The 16,056-nt window shown below is 43.6% G+C and overlaps 2 protein-coding genes across 3 annotated transcripts in view; one reads left to right on the forward strand and one right to left on the reverse strand.

The window, feature by feature from the left end:
- tmem71 (transmembrane protein 71) overlaps positions 1–4,845 on the reverse strand; it is an 11,106-nt gene extending 6,261 nt beyond the window's left edge. The window contains exons 1-3 of the mRNA XM_074687874.1: positions 4,640–4,845; positions 1,823–1,898; positions 1,196–1,257 (exon numbers count right to left, since the gene is read on the reverse strand). Of these exons, the coding sequence (XP_074543975.1) occupies positions 1,196–1,226 (31 nt within the window). The 5' untranslated portion in view covers positions 1,227–1,257; positions 1,823–1,898; positions 4,640–4,845. The remainder of the gene's footprint in view (positions 1–1,195; positions 1,258–1,822; positions 1,899–4,639) is intronic.
- Positions 4,846–6,543: 1,698 nt separating this feature from the next.
- LOC141803853 (armadillo repeat-containing protein 1-like) lies at positions 6,544–15,369 on the forward strand. Of its 2 annotated transcripts, none has more exons than XM_074687883.1 (7): positions 6,544–6,836; positions 8,451–8,644; positions 8,964–9,055; positions 9,256–9,445; positions 10,861–10,977; positions 11,063–11,137; positions 11,378–15,369. In XM_074687883.1, exons 2-7 carry the CDS (start codon positions 8,483–8,485, stop codon positions 11,567–11,569), a joined length of 828 nt encoding a protein of 275 aa, XP_074543984.1. In that variant the 5' UTR covers positions 6,544–6,836; positions 8,451–8,482; the 3' UTR covers positions 11,570–15,369. The 2 variants fall into 2 exon arrangements, with proteins under 2 accessions (XP_074543984.1, XP_074543985.1); XM_074687884.1 differs by having other exon boundaries at positions 6,544–6,702.
- Positions 15,370–16,056: the final 687 nt, after the last annotated feature.

The raw sequence follows: 16,056 nt of genomic DNA on the forward strand, positions 1-16,056 counted from the left end.
CTGGAAAGTTTAAATCGAGGAAAAAAGTTTTTGAATTCTCAAAATGTTTAATTCAAGTATTTTCATTTTATTTTATTAAAGAATTTATGATTTAAGAATATTTATACCAGAATTTTTAATTAAATTTTTTAAATTCAAGATTTTTTTATTCTAGAATTCGGTATTTGGACTCTAACAACAGGTTTTGATTCTAGAAGAGTCTTGGACGTGTGTCAGAGTTCTTAAATTCTAAACTGGTGTCTTTAATTTACACCACAATTTTTGGATTCTAGAATTCTGTTTTGATGTATGTTGGAATTCTGTGATTCTAGAATCCTTCATCTACAAAAATCTTCTTTGACTGCAGTATTTGTTCTTTGATTCAAGTTTGAATTCTCTAAATTCTGTGTTTGATTTAGAGAAGATTCTTTGATTTTAAATTCTCTTGATCTATATATCTACGTCACAATCTGACCCTTGAATTCTCTCATAGATCTAAGTCAGCATTCTTCGGTTCTGGATTTTTGTCTTGATCGCTGTCAGTATTCTTTGATATCAGAACCCATCTTTTATGTACGTATGATTCTTTTGATCTAAAGTAATTTTATTTGATTGTAGAATTTCAGCGCTGAGCTTTTTCTAGATTCTTTGTTCTAAGGTTTCTCTTTGGTCTATAACAGCTCTCATTCTTTGGCTCTAGAATTCCAGCTTTGATCTATGTCGAATTCTCTGATTCTAGAACACAATCTTTAAACTATAACAACATTCTCTGATTCCAGAATCTGTGATCTGTAAAAACATTATTTGACTCTAGAAAACTATCTTTGATCTGTGACTAAATCCTTTGATTCTACAGTTCTGTGTTTGATCTATGTCAGGAAATCTGTCAAACATGTTGGGTTGGAAGGATTCAGGAAAAGTGTTCTGACTTCTGGAAAACTTGAAAACGATCAAATCTTCAGAGTTTGATGGTTAAACTCAGAAACAGAGAAATAAACTCAATCACAGAAACGAGTTTAGCTCTTTGTGCTAAGGCTGAAGAGATCACGTCGTCTAAACCAAACATTGAGGGGATGTGCTGTGATTTCTCTGTGTGTTCAGACTCAGAGGTTTTTATCCTCACTCATGTTTTAAAATAAGTAAATCCTCTGTTCTGGCCTGGCTCTGAACTTTAGATGACTTCCTGTGAGTGGGTCAGTTAGTGTCTGTGACGTACTTGTAACAGCTCCGGAGAAGAACAGGGCCATGTTTGTCTGCAGCCGAGCGTCGTCTGAGGATCTGTGGAGGAACCAGAAACACCAGCGGTGAGAAACGACAGGTCTCATGACGACAGCAGATAGAGACTCTGTTCTGGTTTCCTGTTTCGTGTCTTTTATCTGTCACAGACGAGAACTCTGCAGAGAGCGTTTCTCTCCAGCTGCAGACTGACTGCTTTCCTAGCAGACGTAAATGTGCAGCTGGAAAATAAACCTGGAAAAAGTGTGAACATGAGACAGTTTGATGACTTCTCTTTAGATTTTTTCAGTGAGTGTTTTTTTTTTTCCAGGAAAAACTTTAAAGTGTGACTCCAAAACTTTCTGGATGCTTTTTCTGAACCAAACGCTGACTGTTGCTTTGATTAAAGAGGAGTCTGCAGGATAATCCAGCAGACAGGAGAGACAAAAACAAACCCTCCTCTTACCTAATCCTCCCTGTGATCACTGCATGAAGCTCAGACACTCCAGGTAATCCCTGCAGAGCTGATCAGACCCCTGCTGGGACCAACTCAATGAAGAGTTTCTGAGCTAACACAGCTCTGATCCGGACATTTCTGAAGACACACCACCGAGTTTGATAAACTCACCTCACACTCCTTCCTGCCAGGCGTCGTCTGCAGCTCTGTGTGCTCTGTGCTGTGGGTCTGTCACATCCTCCGCAGCCTGAGAAAGAAAGCAGAAGAAGAGAAGAAAAACAAAAAGGGCCGTGACTCTGAGCTCATGTTTCCTGTTAACCCCGTGAGCGCTGGGAGGGACTCTCAGAGGGGGGAGCACATGTTGTTCCCTGTGACTTCAGCAGGAACCAGAGGACAGAGAGGCGTCGGGACGTGGGAGATTAGCAGCTATCTTTGTGAAGCAGCTTCACTTTTAGCGCAGACACATCATCACAGCTAGCGTAACCTCAGAGAGCCAATCAACGGGGCTCTGACTCAGACAATAACAGAGATGACTGACCACTCTGGGTACTTTCATCTCTGGGCATATTTCTGCAAACGTTTGGGTCAAACAGAAACAGAAAGCTCCCAGAGTCTGAAGGAAGAGCGAGGACACACAGAGTCCAAGTGTCTCCAAGTCCACAGTCCAGGTCCCACAGTCAGGGATGGTCTGGGTGCCATGTCAACGTAAACATGGACATCTACCAGCAAATTTTAACGCTGCACTGCAGGAGTGAACAATTCCTCATTTTCCAGCTGGACGTGGCTCCTGTCCACAGCGCCAAAATTATCACCAAACAGTGGCGTGTGCAGAGTTTTTAAAAGGGCACAGACGGAAGATAAAAAAGGTATATACAGCACGTTCTCGCCACTGAACATGTCAAGAGTGCACCTAATAATAATAACAATAACAATAATAATGATAAGTTTTACTTATAGAGCACTTTTCAAGATACTTAAAGACGCTTTACACAGGTTAATAATCAAAAAGCAAATAAAATAACAACACAGAAAATTAAACAGGAAGAAGCGAGACAAAAACAACGAAGTAAATTCAGAGGCAGTCAAACATTAAACCATTTTTAAAAAGGTGGGTTTTGATGAGTTTTGTGAAAGTGGAGAGGTTGTGACAGGTACGGATGTTTAGTTCAACACGCAGGCTGTGACGGGGGGGGACACCCCTGCCCCCCTCCTGTGCACACCACTGTCACCAAATGACCAAATGATGCCTGATTGGACCAAAGACTGTAAAAAAAAAAATGGATGTCCGCTTGCTCGGCTAGAAGTGAGGTCTCCACTAAAACTGCTCCCCCTGGTGGCTGGCTGCAGTATAGGTTTAAAAATCCATCTCCACAGTCATTCCAGATGGGCTGTGGTCAAACTTTAACAAATTAATCCACCTGGTAGAAATGTTTCTCACGTCTGATTGTTGTGGTGATTTGAAGATATCATTTGGCTGTCTTGTATCCAAGTCCTCTTTTTTCTGAAAAGTTTTGTTTTCATTAGTTATACGAGGTTAAAAATGAGGTTTTACGTAACGTTTAACGATGATTGACAGCTGACGTTCTCGTGTATTTTTTTAGGGGATTATAAAATATGTCTGGAGGTAGAGTCAGGAAGTGATTAGACTCTCCAAAGAAAGAAATAATTATTATTTTTGTCACCCAGCTCCACTCAGATTCTCCCAGAATCCCTCACAGTCTCTACTGCACAGACTCTGGCTGCAAACTGCTACAATGGTTTGGACACGTGACTCTCCTGACACCCAGAGAGAGTCAGAGTGGTATCTATGAAAATACAGATCAGCTGATGCTGTAGCTCATGGAGTTTACACCCAAACCTAAAAGTATAATGAACATTTCTGCCTCTTTAAGCCTTTTTGTTGATGGATCTCATGTGAAGTCATCAGATATTTATAAACTTTAGGCCAAATTCATCCAAATTTTAACAAAAGGGGTTTAAAAATGTAACTTTACATTTAAATAATAAAGAATATGAACATTTTTATTTAAAAAAAAACAATAAACATATCATGATTATCATCAATGTTCATCCTACAGCACTGATGATCCTCTCCTTTCAGTCTCCATCTGTCTCTAACAGGACTCTATGCATCATCCTATGTGATCCCCCCGTATGTGTCCTATATGGTCTCTCCCGTCCCCGCTTTTCCCCCAGCAGGCCTTGCAGCATCAGAGGGTCTGTGCTGGAGCTGCTGATGTTGGAGGAAAATGCGTAACAGGAAACACAGAGATGGATCAAACCATTTCACAGCTCTCACGTCTCAGACACAGCTGCCGGTTAGACGTGGAGTTTACCTTCAAACACTCACCTGTGGACCGGTTTCACAGCTACGGATCATAATTTTAAAATCTTAATTTCAACTGGGAAAAAGATAAAAATTAAAATAGTCTTTCCAAGCTGGGCTTATTATAAAAACACAGCTTCTTCTATATTTCTGCACATTTTTTATTTCACATAAACATCATTTTCCTATAATTACTCCCAGATTTCTCTCTTCATTGGTATAAAATAAAAACTTGTTTTTATTTCTGTACTTTAATTTCCTTTTTATCACCACTTATCAGCTATAAATGCTGAAACATTCCTGAGATACCTTAATAATGAAGTCATGCTGATTATACAGCTGTGTTTTCTGAAAGTACAGCGTTATTTTTAAAGTTTTCTCTTGTTTTTTAATTTAAATCATATATTTTGACATTAAGAAGAATATTTACACATACATTTCTTACGGTAAAGGAAAAAAAATGTTTTTTTCTGACAATTACAAAACGAGATTCACTTTATCTCAGGTGAAAACACATGAAAAACGATCTACGCAGCGTTAAATGTTTAAACAGCAAAGTTTCGCTTTAGAAAAATCACTTTTTAATGTTTTTAAATCGATCCAAGCAGAATCTTACCCACAAACCAGGACAAAGGAAGAATAACGGACTCAGACTGACTCACCGCTTTGTTTTCCGTCTCGGTTTTTTGCTCCAAAGTGAATTTAAAGCGATTATTTTTCCGTTTTCCGGTTTTGGATCAGTTAAACTTCAAACCGAGCTCGTTTTTCCTCCAGGATTGTGTTTTTCAGACCTCCTCAGCCTCCTCCAGGAGAACACAGGCGGTCCCCAGCTGTCACAGCCTCACCCACTGACCGGAAACAGAGCAGCACAAACACCGCACAGAACAGAACAGATTCCTGCTGAGATTTCAAAATAAAAGCACGCTTTTTTATCTTAACCTTCCGGTTTAGAAGAATGAAGCAAAAATGTGAGAATTGAGTTTGAATTTTACAAAATCAAGTCTCAAAGAATTCATAGTACTGTTCCAGATTAAAGGCTTGGTTGAACAGAGATAAAAAGTGCTCAAAAGCGTCATGTTTTCAGGAGTCCAGCAGAGGGAGCCCTCACTGGATGAGAAACCTCAATGGTAAAGTGATTTCAGCATCCATTCTTCCTACAGCTCTGCAGAGACGGCTCTAACTAGTTGTAAAAGATCAGTTGTTTAAAGACTGGTAACCTGCATTCTATCCAGAGTCCAGCAGGGGGGGCCTTCACAGGACGTTATAATTAAAGGGTTAAGTTGTTCAAACTTGCATTCTTCCTGAGTCCAGCAGGAGGAGCCTCAACTGGTTGAACAATAACAAACTTTAAGGAGGACAGGGAGGGGGGCTTGGGTTCAGCAGGGAGAGTCTCAACTGACCACTAAAAATGCACTGTTGAAGTTCATAAAACCCTGATTCTCTCTGGAGTCTCAGCTGATTGCGATATCTAATGTTTAATGACTTACAACCTAAAACTTAATAACTATAGTGAACACTTTGACACCAAATTTGTCATTTTAGCTGTAACAGAAGCAAAAATATGGGCTCTCAAAAAAATTGTTGAATCAGTGACCATTTAAAAAAAAGGGTTAATTCCTGATACAAAGTGTGATCTCAGGACATTTTTTCCAAGGCCCTGAGTTACGTCCATACCAAAGGGGACCTTTGCATCTTAACTTAAAGTCAAAAGTCACTGAACCTCCCACTTGTATTCTTTTTCAAACCCACCAGGGGGAGCCAGACATAATTTTGCTTAATCTTAAATATATATATATATATATATATATATATATATATATATATATATATATATATATATATATATATATATATATATATATATATATATATATATATATATATATGAATAAATTCTTTTTTTCATTGTTTTTCTTTCATTTGTAAATTTTGGAGAATGTTGGGTTAGGGTTTATAAATAATAAAGTACAATAATTGTTATAATAATAGAATATATATAGAATATATTTTTTCATTGGTGAATTTTGGAGAATGTAGGTCCCATTCAGGAGAGCAACTTGCTAATTTCTCAACCTCCCTCCAAATAAAAAGAAAACACGAAATTATAGGCCCAAATCTCAGAGGACATTGGTGAAGTGAAATATCAGAATGCAGAGTGTGAGAAAAAGAGTATTGGGCTAACATCAGCTCCTCCTGAGCTCATCAGGACACCTGTGCATCAGATGAAATTCCTTAATGATCTTTGAAAATATCATTATATTCCAGTCACTCCTCTGACTGCTGAGGTTTGAGATTACAAGTGAACTGATTCATTTCTCCAGATACTCTTTGTTTCACTGATAACCCGGTCTCAGCAGCTCTGCGGGGTCACGTTTGGTTCCACTAAGTCGTTTGTTTCCACACACAAACAAAGATAAACCACTTAATCTGATCCCACATCCGTTTGTGAGCAGCTACAGGGCGTGGGACCTTTAACTCCAAGAAGGCTGCCGCTCATTGGTCAGCGGTGGCTGGTGGGCTCCAGCCATCCAATCACCAGCCTGCATGTTCACATGTTGACGTCCTGGTGTTCTGTCAGCAGGTAGAGCCTCCTCAGTGTATCTCCTGCGTCTGGAAACGGTTTTTAAATCTCTTCGTCATTGTTGGATGTAACCACAGAGCCGGACCGTGAGTCAGCATTTCTTCCCCCAGCTGCTGTGTGAATGACGGACGCTGTCACCCGGAGGTTGGTGTCTGCTCCGGGCGCGACGGACCAGAGGCTAACCGGGGAGCTAACCGCTAACGTTAGCCGCTATCCGTCAGTTGTTAGCCGTTAGCTGCTAACGTTAGCCTGCTGCTCGGTGCCGGTGACCGCCAGAGGTGAGCGCTGTTAGCATTAGCTTCCCTCCACACGTTAGCTGTGATAAGTACTGCTCATACAGCTGCTGGGACCCGAAATAAACCGCCAGAGCGCCGGGCTGTCAGGGTGACAACACCCGCTTCTCTGAGCACATTCCCGGGTCCGTATGCTGCATGAACACACCCTGAAAACAAAGCTAATGATGACACTCCAGCGTTTCCCTGAGTGTCTGAACATCAACACACGACCAAACATCACACACGATAATTAACCTGTAACTACTGGGAAGTTTACAGAATTACATCAGTTAAAAGAAATGGTCCTAAAAATTACAATAAGACTAAATCAAACAGAAAAATACAAAAAGTGCACAAATAAATGAATTAAATAAAGAATTAGTTAACTACAAGAAATATATACAAGTATGAAATATGCACAGGATGATAACATAAATATATAGATAAATAACTATTCTATATTGTACATGTTAGATGTAGTGATGATTGCATCAATAATAAGATAAATCATTTATCAATCTCAAAGGAAATTATTTTTCCAGAGTCTAAAATACAAAGTTAGTGAAGGTAAAAGCTGTTAGTAAGTAAATAATGAGTAAAGTATAAAGTTCAAAAGCAGGAGACGAATCTTAAAGTGTCTTAGTGAAATGCAGAAAATAGCGTCTAAAATAAAAAATATGAATATAGGGATGGGTACCTTTCACATAAAAAACAATATGGTACTGATACCTGGCACCTGGCACCAATTTTCGATACTTTTTTGTGCTCATTTGGTAAAAAGATATCAATTTGTTTAATAGTATTTTTTTTGTTTTTCAATTTGACATATATTTTCTTTAATATATAACCTTGTAATGCTGTGTTCATGTCTAGCATGGTGAATCTCCTTCTCTTCCACTCCCTCACAGTCACAAAGATGCATTTAGGTATCTAAACATGGCACCTTTTGATTTTTCGTGAATCGGTACCTGGTACTTTTGACAGATTTCAGTTGGTACCTATAAAAGAACCTAATTCGGTACCCATCCCTAGATGAATACATGAGAATGAATGAACAGACTAGTGAAGGAGTTTGATGACGTGTCACATGAATATAGTATCACTTTACATTACTTCACATATTAAAAATATAGATAAACTGCTACATATGAGTGAAACTATTTTACATTAATAAACGATGCGATATTTCACATAGGATTTCATTTATTGATGTTTAACTCTGTAGTTTGAGTCTGTTTTGATTGTTTTGAGTCTGATTGTAATGAAAACACTTATAACAGGTGTAGAACACAGAGGGTTGAACTGTTAACGTGTTTTAAATAAATTCTTGTTCAGTAATTTCATCAGTCAGTTTATACAATTATAAATAAAAGTGAAGACTGTTTTATAAAGACTGGGGGACAAGCAGAGCACTGTTAGACAGGAACCAGGAGGCTGGAAATCCTCCTGATCCTGATCCTCACTTTAAGAAAGAGAAGCTCCATGTGTGAGTTTTACAGCACATCCACCATGGTGGCCGCAGCCGCAGAGTTCGACTCCTCCACAGATTTTCTCACTCTCAGAGTCAGTGAAAAACTTGGTGAACAGTTTGAGAACAGGTGTTTCTTCTGTCCTCAGTTGCGTCTTGTATGGGTGACTGAACGGCAGCCATGAGTGCGGAGCCGGACGCCCTGGCCGTGGTCAACCAGCTGCGGGACCTGGCTGCAGACCCTATGAACCGCAGGGCCATCGTCCAGGACCAGGGCTGCCTGCCGGGACTCATTCTGTTCCTGGACAACCCAAACCCTCAGGTGGTCTACTCCGCCCTCCTGGTGAGTCTCCAGTTTTGGCTGAGAAACGACCTCGTTTTACCCTCTTTCCCTCCGTCCTCCTGAATAAGTGTTCACTGTAAATCTCCCTCGTTATGATCAGTGATGTGTTACTCTGATATGATCTGTTTTTTCAGTAAGCAGTAATTTAACACGCTACTGTTCCCAAACCAGTGATCAGATTAAAACCACCCACCCTCGTCACTGTGTTATTTTTGTTTTTCCTTGTTGTTGTCAGCTGCTGAATGTAACCTGTACAGATTACTCACCCTCACCTGTCTCTCTCTGTGTCGTCCTGTCGTCGTGTCTTGGCTGACCTCAGGCGATCCGTTACCTGGCAGAATGTCGAGCCAACAGGGAGAAGCTGAAGGGGGAGCTGGGGATGATGCTGAGCCTCCAGAACGTCGTCCAGAAGTGAGTGTCTGACCTGTGCTCCTCAGGGCGGGGTCTCGGGGTCTGGTCCTGAGCTTCACCAGGCTCTGAACCAGAAGTCGCCAGACCTCAGTCGACCTCTGCTCTTCCTGCTGCTCTCCTCCCTCCCTCCGCTCCTACTGCTCCTCAGGTGAAACGCGCAGCCGCCTTCAGAGAGCTCTAACCAGACTGTCTCTCATCAGGTCCACCACCCCCGGGGAGACCAAGCTCCTGGCGTCTGAGATCTACGAGCTCCTGCAGGCGTCCAGCGGCGCTGAATCAGAGCCTGCGGAGGAGACGGTCAGCAGCCGCCGTAAAGCCCAGTTTTTCCTGGGCTCCAGCAACAAGAGAGCCAAGACCGTCATCCTCCACATCGAGGGCCTGGACGACTCGGTGAGCCCCGAGCGACCACACGAGGTGTTGGCGAGGTTCAGACTCTCCTCGGCCGTTTAAACAGGTTTCAGAAAGGTCACAGAAAGGTCACAGGGCCGGGTCAGAGCCGTCAGATGGACTAAACACAGAGTCCAGATCCTCCAACCAGAGACATCAGGATAAGACCTGAGCGCTGCTCTTTGACCCTTTAATTTATGACCCAGAGGACAAAATGTCCTCGACAAAAACCTGCTACAAAAACACAACAGATCGATAGTTTCACCTCTTTTTTCCTCCAAACTTTCCATCAACTCCACAGTCCCTGTCAGAAACACCAAACATTAACTGCTTTGATTATTTTAACCCTTTAAGTGCCTGTTTGTATTGTTAACACAGTTTTTCCCTTTAAGACAAGTGAGTGTTTAGATGTTCAATGGGAAACTGTCTCATCTCATGGTGAACAGAAAAAATGACAAACTTAACTATTTTTCTCCAAAGTGAAACCCTGAGAGTGGAGAGAGCAGGATCAAACTGTGCACTGACTGTGGTTTCATATCTGTGGTCATGACGGGACGAGATGGGACGTTTCTGTCCTCTGATGTCCTCAGAGGGTGGGAACCTGAGAGTCTGACACTGCAAAAAAATTATTAAAATCAATTTTATTATTTAACTTATCTTTGTTCAAGGCTGATAGTTAAAAAGATCCTCAGCCCCCCAAGATTTATAATATGAAAAAAACTCGTGTTTAATCAAAATGAAAACAGTGGCATCATGTGATCAAATGGACAGGTAAAGGGTTAAAATAATACAAATGATTAAATATTTGATCTATTTGATGAGGACGGAAGGGAACTGAACAATTTGAGGAAAATTTTTTTTTAAAAATGTAACCCCAGTGTATCGCTGACAAATGAAAACATTAAAAAATTTAATTTTCAGATTTTTCATGAAAAAAAAACCTTCTTACAAAAAAACCACGTGGACTAAAACAACCAAAACTACAGACAGAAATCAGCAAAACATGAGCTGGGAGGAGACAAATGAGGGGTAATGTTTGGCTCTGGGGACAGAAAACTCACCTGGACCTGATCCCCCAAACGCTCTGATGGGTTTAAACCCTGGAGCTGTCAGGGCGGTCGGCTCTGGACATAGATGGATCAGATTTTCTGGGTCCTGCTGGTACTGCTGAAGGTTTTTACAGTCCACTGCTGGCCCCTGTCTGGGTCTGAGGGAGACACTTTAACATCAGCTGAGGAAAAGATAAACTATCACATGGGACTCCTCTCAGGGCCCAGTCAGCACTCTGGTGCCCCCCTGTGGAGGCCTTCCTCCTCAGTCCCTGTTCAGACCTGGTCCTGTCCTCTGTCCTCTGTCCTCTGTCCTCTGTCCTCTGTCCTCTGTCCTCTGAGTGAAGCCCGTCTCTGCTCTCCTTCCAGAGCCGGAGGAGTCTGTGTGAGGAGGCGCTGCTGAAGATCCGAGGAGTCATCAGCTTCACCTTCCAGATGACCGTGAAGAGATGCATCGTCCGGATCCGCTCAGACCTGAAGGCCGAGGTCAGACCACTTTCCCTCCTCAGGGTCCAGATCAAACCACCTTAAACAGACCGGTCCACTCAGGGTGACTGTGCTCTCTCTGCAGGCTCTGGCGTCCGCCATCGCGTCCACTCAGGTGATGACGGCTCAGCAGGTGGTGAAAGGAGAGAACGGAGAGGAGGTCAGTGAGGTCCTCTCAGGGTTTATAACACGGTCCCTTACCTGGACCTGTAGGGAGTCCTGGTTTGCTGGTTTTGTGTCCACCTTGTAGTCCAGATCTATGTCCTGGTGTTGTCCAGCGTTGTGGTCATGTTGTCCCGTTTTGCGTTTGCTCTGAGCTCTGTCCAGTCGGTCTCAGGGAGCGCGTCAAAGTTTACTCTTTCTTGTTTTCTGTGAGTCTGACTGAAGATCTCGTCTCCAGGTCCTGATCCCCTTCGTGGAGGACGGCTCGATGGTGGTGGAGCAGAACGTGAACCTGCCGGACTACCTCCCCGAGGACGAGAGCCCGTCCCAGGAGCCCGACAAGGCAGTGAGCCGCGTGGGCTCCGGTCAGGAGGGGGCCAGCTGGCTCGGTGCCGCCACCAACTTCCTGTCCCGCTCCTTCTACTGGTGACCCCCCCCCACCCCTCCCCAAGAACCAAAACGTACCAGCTGCCAAATCTGACCCGTGGGTCTCAGACCGAGACCAGCACCGGGACAGAAAGACTCCTGAGAGGGGACTCAGCGCTCAGTCTGACCCTCTGATCCACCAAAATGTCTTAAAGCAGACAGGAAGTGTCCTGCAGCAGTATGACCCCCCCACGGCGCCCCCTACCTCCCTTACCCCCCTATTATTTATTCCACCTCCGGACCGAGCGACCCGACACTGAGACAAGACGCTCAGTCCGCCGTGCCTTCACCTCCTCCAAACTGTTACACAACAACGACAGATTATGACCGACCCAGCAGACCCAGGGCTGAGGGGACCAAACCAGACCCGCTCTAAACCCTACACCAGGACAGAGAGACCAGAAGGATCCTACTCCAGACCAGAAGGATCCTACTCCAGACCAGAAGGATCCTACTCCAGACCAGAAGGATCCTACTCCAGACCACAAGGATCCTACTCCAGACCACAAGGATCCTACTCCAGACCAGAAGGATCCCATCCAGCAAACTGAGGAGCCTCCAGACGGTCTCCATGGGCTCATCTGATCCTGGAGGAGCGGGTTCATCCAGACCAAATGTTAGGCAGAGAGCCAAAGAGGATTCTGGGTATTTGTCATAAGTTTTGTCACACTCCTTGTTACACTCCTGTTGACGTTGCTGCTCTCCTGGTCCGAGGACTCGTTTCTGACTCGTTACTGATTCGTTACTGACTCATTACTGATTTGTTACTGACTCGTCACAGATTGGTTCCTCCTGGCGCCTGCCGGGCTGGATGACAGGACGCCGCTTTGAGGTTCAGCAGATAAACAGGTCCAGACGGTCCTTCACAGGGTGACGGCACAGAAACTCACAGGAAACAGGAAAGCCTTTTTCCAAGATGGCACAGATACTCTTTAGGGACCACTCTTCTGAAAAATGATTTTAGACGCTCCAAAATTCAAGATGGCAGCCATCCTTTAAGATGCCAGTGTCCAGCTCTCGTCACCGTGTGAAGGAATCTTCTTCCTGCTCTGTTTACTCTCCCACTTCCTGTCAGTGTGAGTTCATCTGTGTGAGTGAAGTCTACCAGGAACTCAGACCAGAGTCAGACCTGGACCCTGAGCTGTGACGGAGGGAGCTCCTCTCCTGTAGTGAACACTGAGTCCCCGACCATCTGAGTCCGATGGTCGCGGGGTGGCGGTGGGTCTGACGTCAGTTTCCAGCAGCTCAGACGACCTTCAGTGACCTTGTACAGATTTGTGTGATGCTGTTGTTCTCTTCCAGTGTGTTTGTTTACCTGTCAGGTGTGCTCCGAGCCACAGGAGGCCCTTTAACATTTATAACCCTCAGGATCCTGTTACACCGTCACAAACACCTATCCAACAAGCCATCAGGTCCAGAACAGAACACGTGTCAGAGTTTGATCAGAGTTTGATCAGAGTTTCTGAAACTGACACTTTGATTTCTGTGAGTGAATATCTGCAGTGATCAGCACAAACCTTTAATTTAAACATTTTAAATCAGTAATCGTGGAAACTTGAGGTCTATGGTTGTTAATTAAATGTCAAAGGGCCTGCCTTTCATAGCCCCGCCTCCACCACACACTGTCCAATCACATTCTGAGGTGTCAGCATGAGGCTTTGATCTAAAGACTGTACCGGCCTGAACACAGGAAACACTGATCAGCTGATCCCTGAACACCAACAGTTCTCTGTTTGAGCCTCACATTCAGAGGTTCATGCTCCGTCATTCCAAACTTGTCTGCACACGCTCAGTCTGTGCCCGTTCAGTCTGCACACGCTCAGTCTGCACACTCTGGCTGTTTGCCAAACTGCCTACCACACTTTTTTGGCTGAAATCCAGTCTGTAGTCGTCAGAAAACTTGTAAAATCTGCAGTTTGCCAAAAATCTCTGATGTCCGACTGATCCAGGATAATTTCTCAGTATGCCACAGACCAGTTTATCTGGCAAAATGTTTCCCACAATGCTCGGCGCTAACACTGTTTGTATATGTATGTAGCAGGTTTTGGTGAATTATCTCCACCTACTGGATTGAGTCAGCACTGCAGCTACAACACAACATTAACGTTAGACGGTGATGATAGAGATGATATAAAAACACAAGTAAATCTGCTCACTTCTCTTTTATAAAAGAGGCATTGACTTCCAAAAGTTATTTCCTAATTACCCTTTTTAAACCAGGTGTGGATTACATGGAAGTGATTTTTCATCAGCTGTAAAAATAAAAATCCCTTCCAGATTTTTTTCAGTAAATGATAAAACTTTTGGTGTAAGATTAGAAATCAGGTTTGATGATTCTGCTGTGATATGATCGACTAAATAACTAAAATGCTGATATCTACCCATACATTGTTTTGAAAATTTATTATAAAGAAAAAAAAAAGTGAATCATCAGCTGGAGCTCCACTTTCCCAAACTGAAAACCAGAGCAGTTTACTACAAAACAGTCAGACTACATGAGAAAACAGTAGGCAGCCTGCAACGCTTGGATAACAGCCTCAGTCATTCTGCACGCGCTCAGTCTGTACATGCCCCGTTTCCACACACTCAGTCGTTCCAAACACTGTCTGCACGCGCTCAGTCGCTCCTTACCCTGGCTCTTTTCCAAACCTCCTCCTGCCCTCAGTGTCCTGGTTTGGCCTAAATCCAGTCTGAGTCGTCAGTTTGTAAAAACTTGTAAAAGCTGCCAGAACTTCCTGAATGTTCCACTGATCCAGAAAAAACTTCCCAGTAACGCAGCAGTCTGCCTGATTAACCGTTTCCCACAATGCACGGCCCTAACACTGTTTGTATACATGGGTGGCGGGTTTTGATGAATTATCTCCACCTACTGGAGTGAGCTGGCATTACAACTACAACACAACAACACTACTGTAAAAATAAGAAGTCAGGATGTTCCAGACTTGTTTTAGTGAAAGATAAAACTTTTGATGTAGGATTAAATACCAAATATGATGATTCTGCTGTGATATGATTTAAAATCTTTTTTAAAACTTTTATTCATAAAAACAGGATCCTGAAGTTTCTCCCTGAATTTTTTTTTCTTAAACGAGTTAAAAAAAATTAATAATCATTTCTTTCCCTTGCATAATTTTTATCAATGTTTTATTTATATTTTATTGAACTTAAGTTTAACTTACATGTTTTTGTTCCTGTAGCTTCAACACTGAATAATGTTTGTTTATAAATAACTGAAATATCAAGAAGCACCCATGAAGTAGGTGATTTGGAAAACAGCCAGTCTGCACACGCTCAGTCTGCACGCGCTCAGTCTGCACACGCTCAGTCTGAACACGCTCAGTCTGCACACGCTCAGTCTGCACACGCTCAGTCTCAGCTATAAACACAGTTTTTCTAGTGATGACTCTGTGCTGGTTGGTTAGCAGGTTAGCATATGTTAGCAGGATGCTAACTGTAGCTGGTTAATAATGTGTAGTGGCTCCTCCCTCTTCCTGCTCTCTGTGAGTGAACACAGTTCATCCAGAGGAGTCTGTGCTCCGGCCCGTACAGTCCACCAGAGACCAAAGACCTCATCACCATGGGCTCACCTGCATGACCCCCCCCCCCACTCAGGTTTAGTGTCACACACACACACACACACACACACACTCCATGGTTTCCTTTCTTTCTGTTGGATTCTGGGTCTGACCCTGAAACCTGCCAGTGTTACTCTTCATCCTCATCATCCTCAGTGTGCCGCTGCACCGACAGCCCGTTGTGAAATGATGATTCCTAAAGTCTGTGCAGAGAATAAAAAGTGTCATGAAGCTCAAAGCCTCAGAGTCCGGTCTGTGTCTTTCTCAGAGCCAGGAGAAACTGAGGAGCAGAGAGGAAGAAACGTCTGAGCTTCCTGCAGGAGGTGACTGTGAGCAGACCGGGCCCTGACTGACTCTGAGTCCCTGAGACCCTGTGAAAGGGGCTCTTTGAGCGGCTCCTGGACGCCACACGAGCTGAAGGCAGCGTTTTGTCCTCGTGTGAATGGAGAGCCGGACGTTTTCTTCCAGACTCAGAGAGAAAGTCAGACGAGGAGAGAAAAGCTGTTGGCGTCTGAGTGCAGCGCTGAGGTTACTGCAGGTCATCCTCAGAGCTCTGACAGACACACACAGAGCCCGACACGCCTCGCCTGACATCTCTGACATCACTGATGACTGCAGGGTCTGGTCACTTCCTGTCTGTGTGTGTGTGTGTGTGAGTGTTTCAACATGACGACTCCTGACTCATCAGCAGCTCCTGAGTGTGTGTTCTCAGGTGTGAGCAGAGTCCACATGTAGGGGCAGGTAGAGCCCCACTGAACACACTCTCCTGTTGCATCATGGGATGTTTCCACTCCAGGTTTGGTCTTAGTCATGTGATCAAATACCTGCAGAAGAAAAAAAAAACATCCCACCTGAGTCTGGAGGAGTCTGAGTAGAGGGACTGTATACAGGAAGTCAGACAGGCAGGAGTCTGCCT

This window comes from Halichoeres trimaculatus, unplaced genomic scaffold, assembly GCF_033239565.1.
Source record: "Halichoeres trimaculatus isolate MK-OKI-2021-1 unplaced genomic scaffold, fHalTri1.1 fHalTri1_scaffold_15, whole genome shotgun sequence".
NCBI classification, from domain to species: Eukaryota; Metazoa; Chordata; class Actinopteri; order Labriformes; family Labridae; genus Halichoeres; species Halichoeres trimaculatus.

Excerpts from the sequence above, each read along its gene's own strand:
- LOC141803853 (XM_074687883.1), top strand. The coding sequence starts at position 8,483 with ATGAGTGCGGAGCCGGACGCCCTGGCCGTGGTCAACCAGCTGCGGGAC. Across the intron at positions 10,978-11,062 it reads GCTCAGACCTGAAGGCCGAG|GCTCTGGCGTCCGCCATCGC; the intron begins GTCAGACCACTT and ends CTCTCTCTGCAG. Across the intron at positions 11,138-11,377 it reads AAGGAGAGAACGGAGAGGAG|GTCCTGATCCCCTTCGTGGA; the intron begins GTCAGTGAGGTC and ends TCTCGTCTCCAG.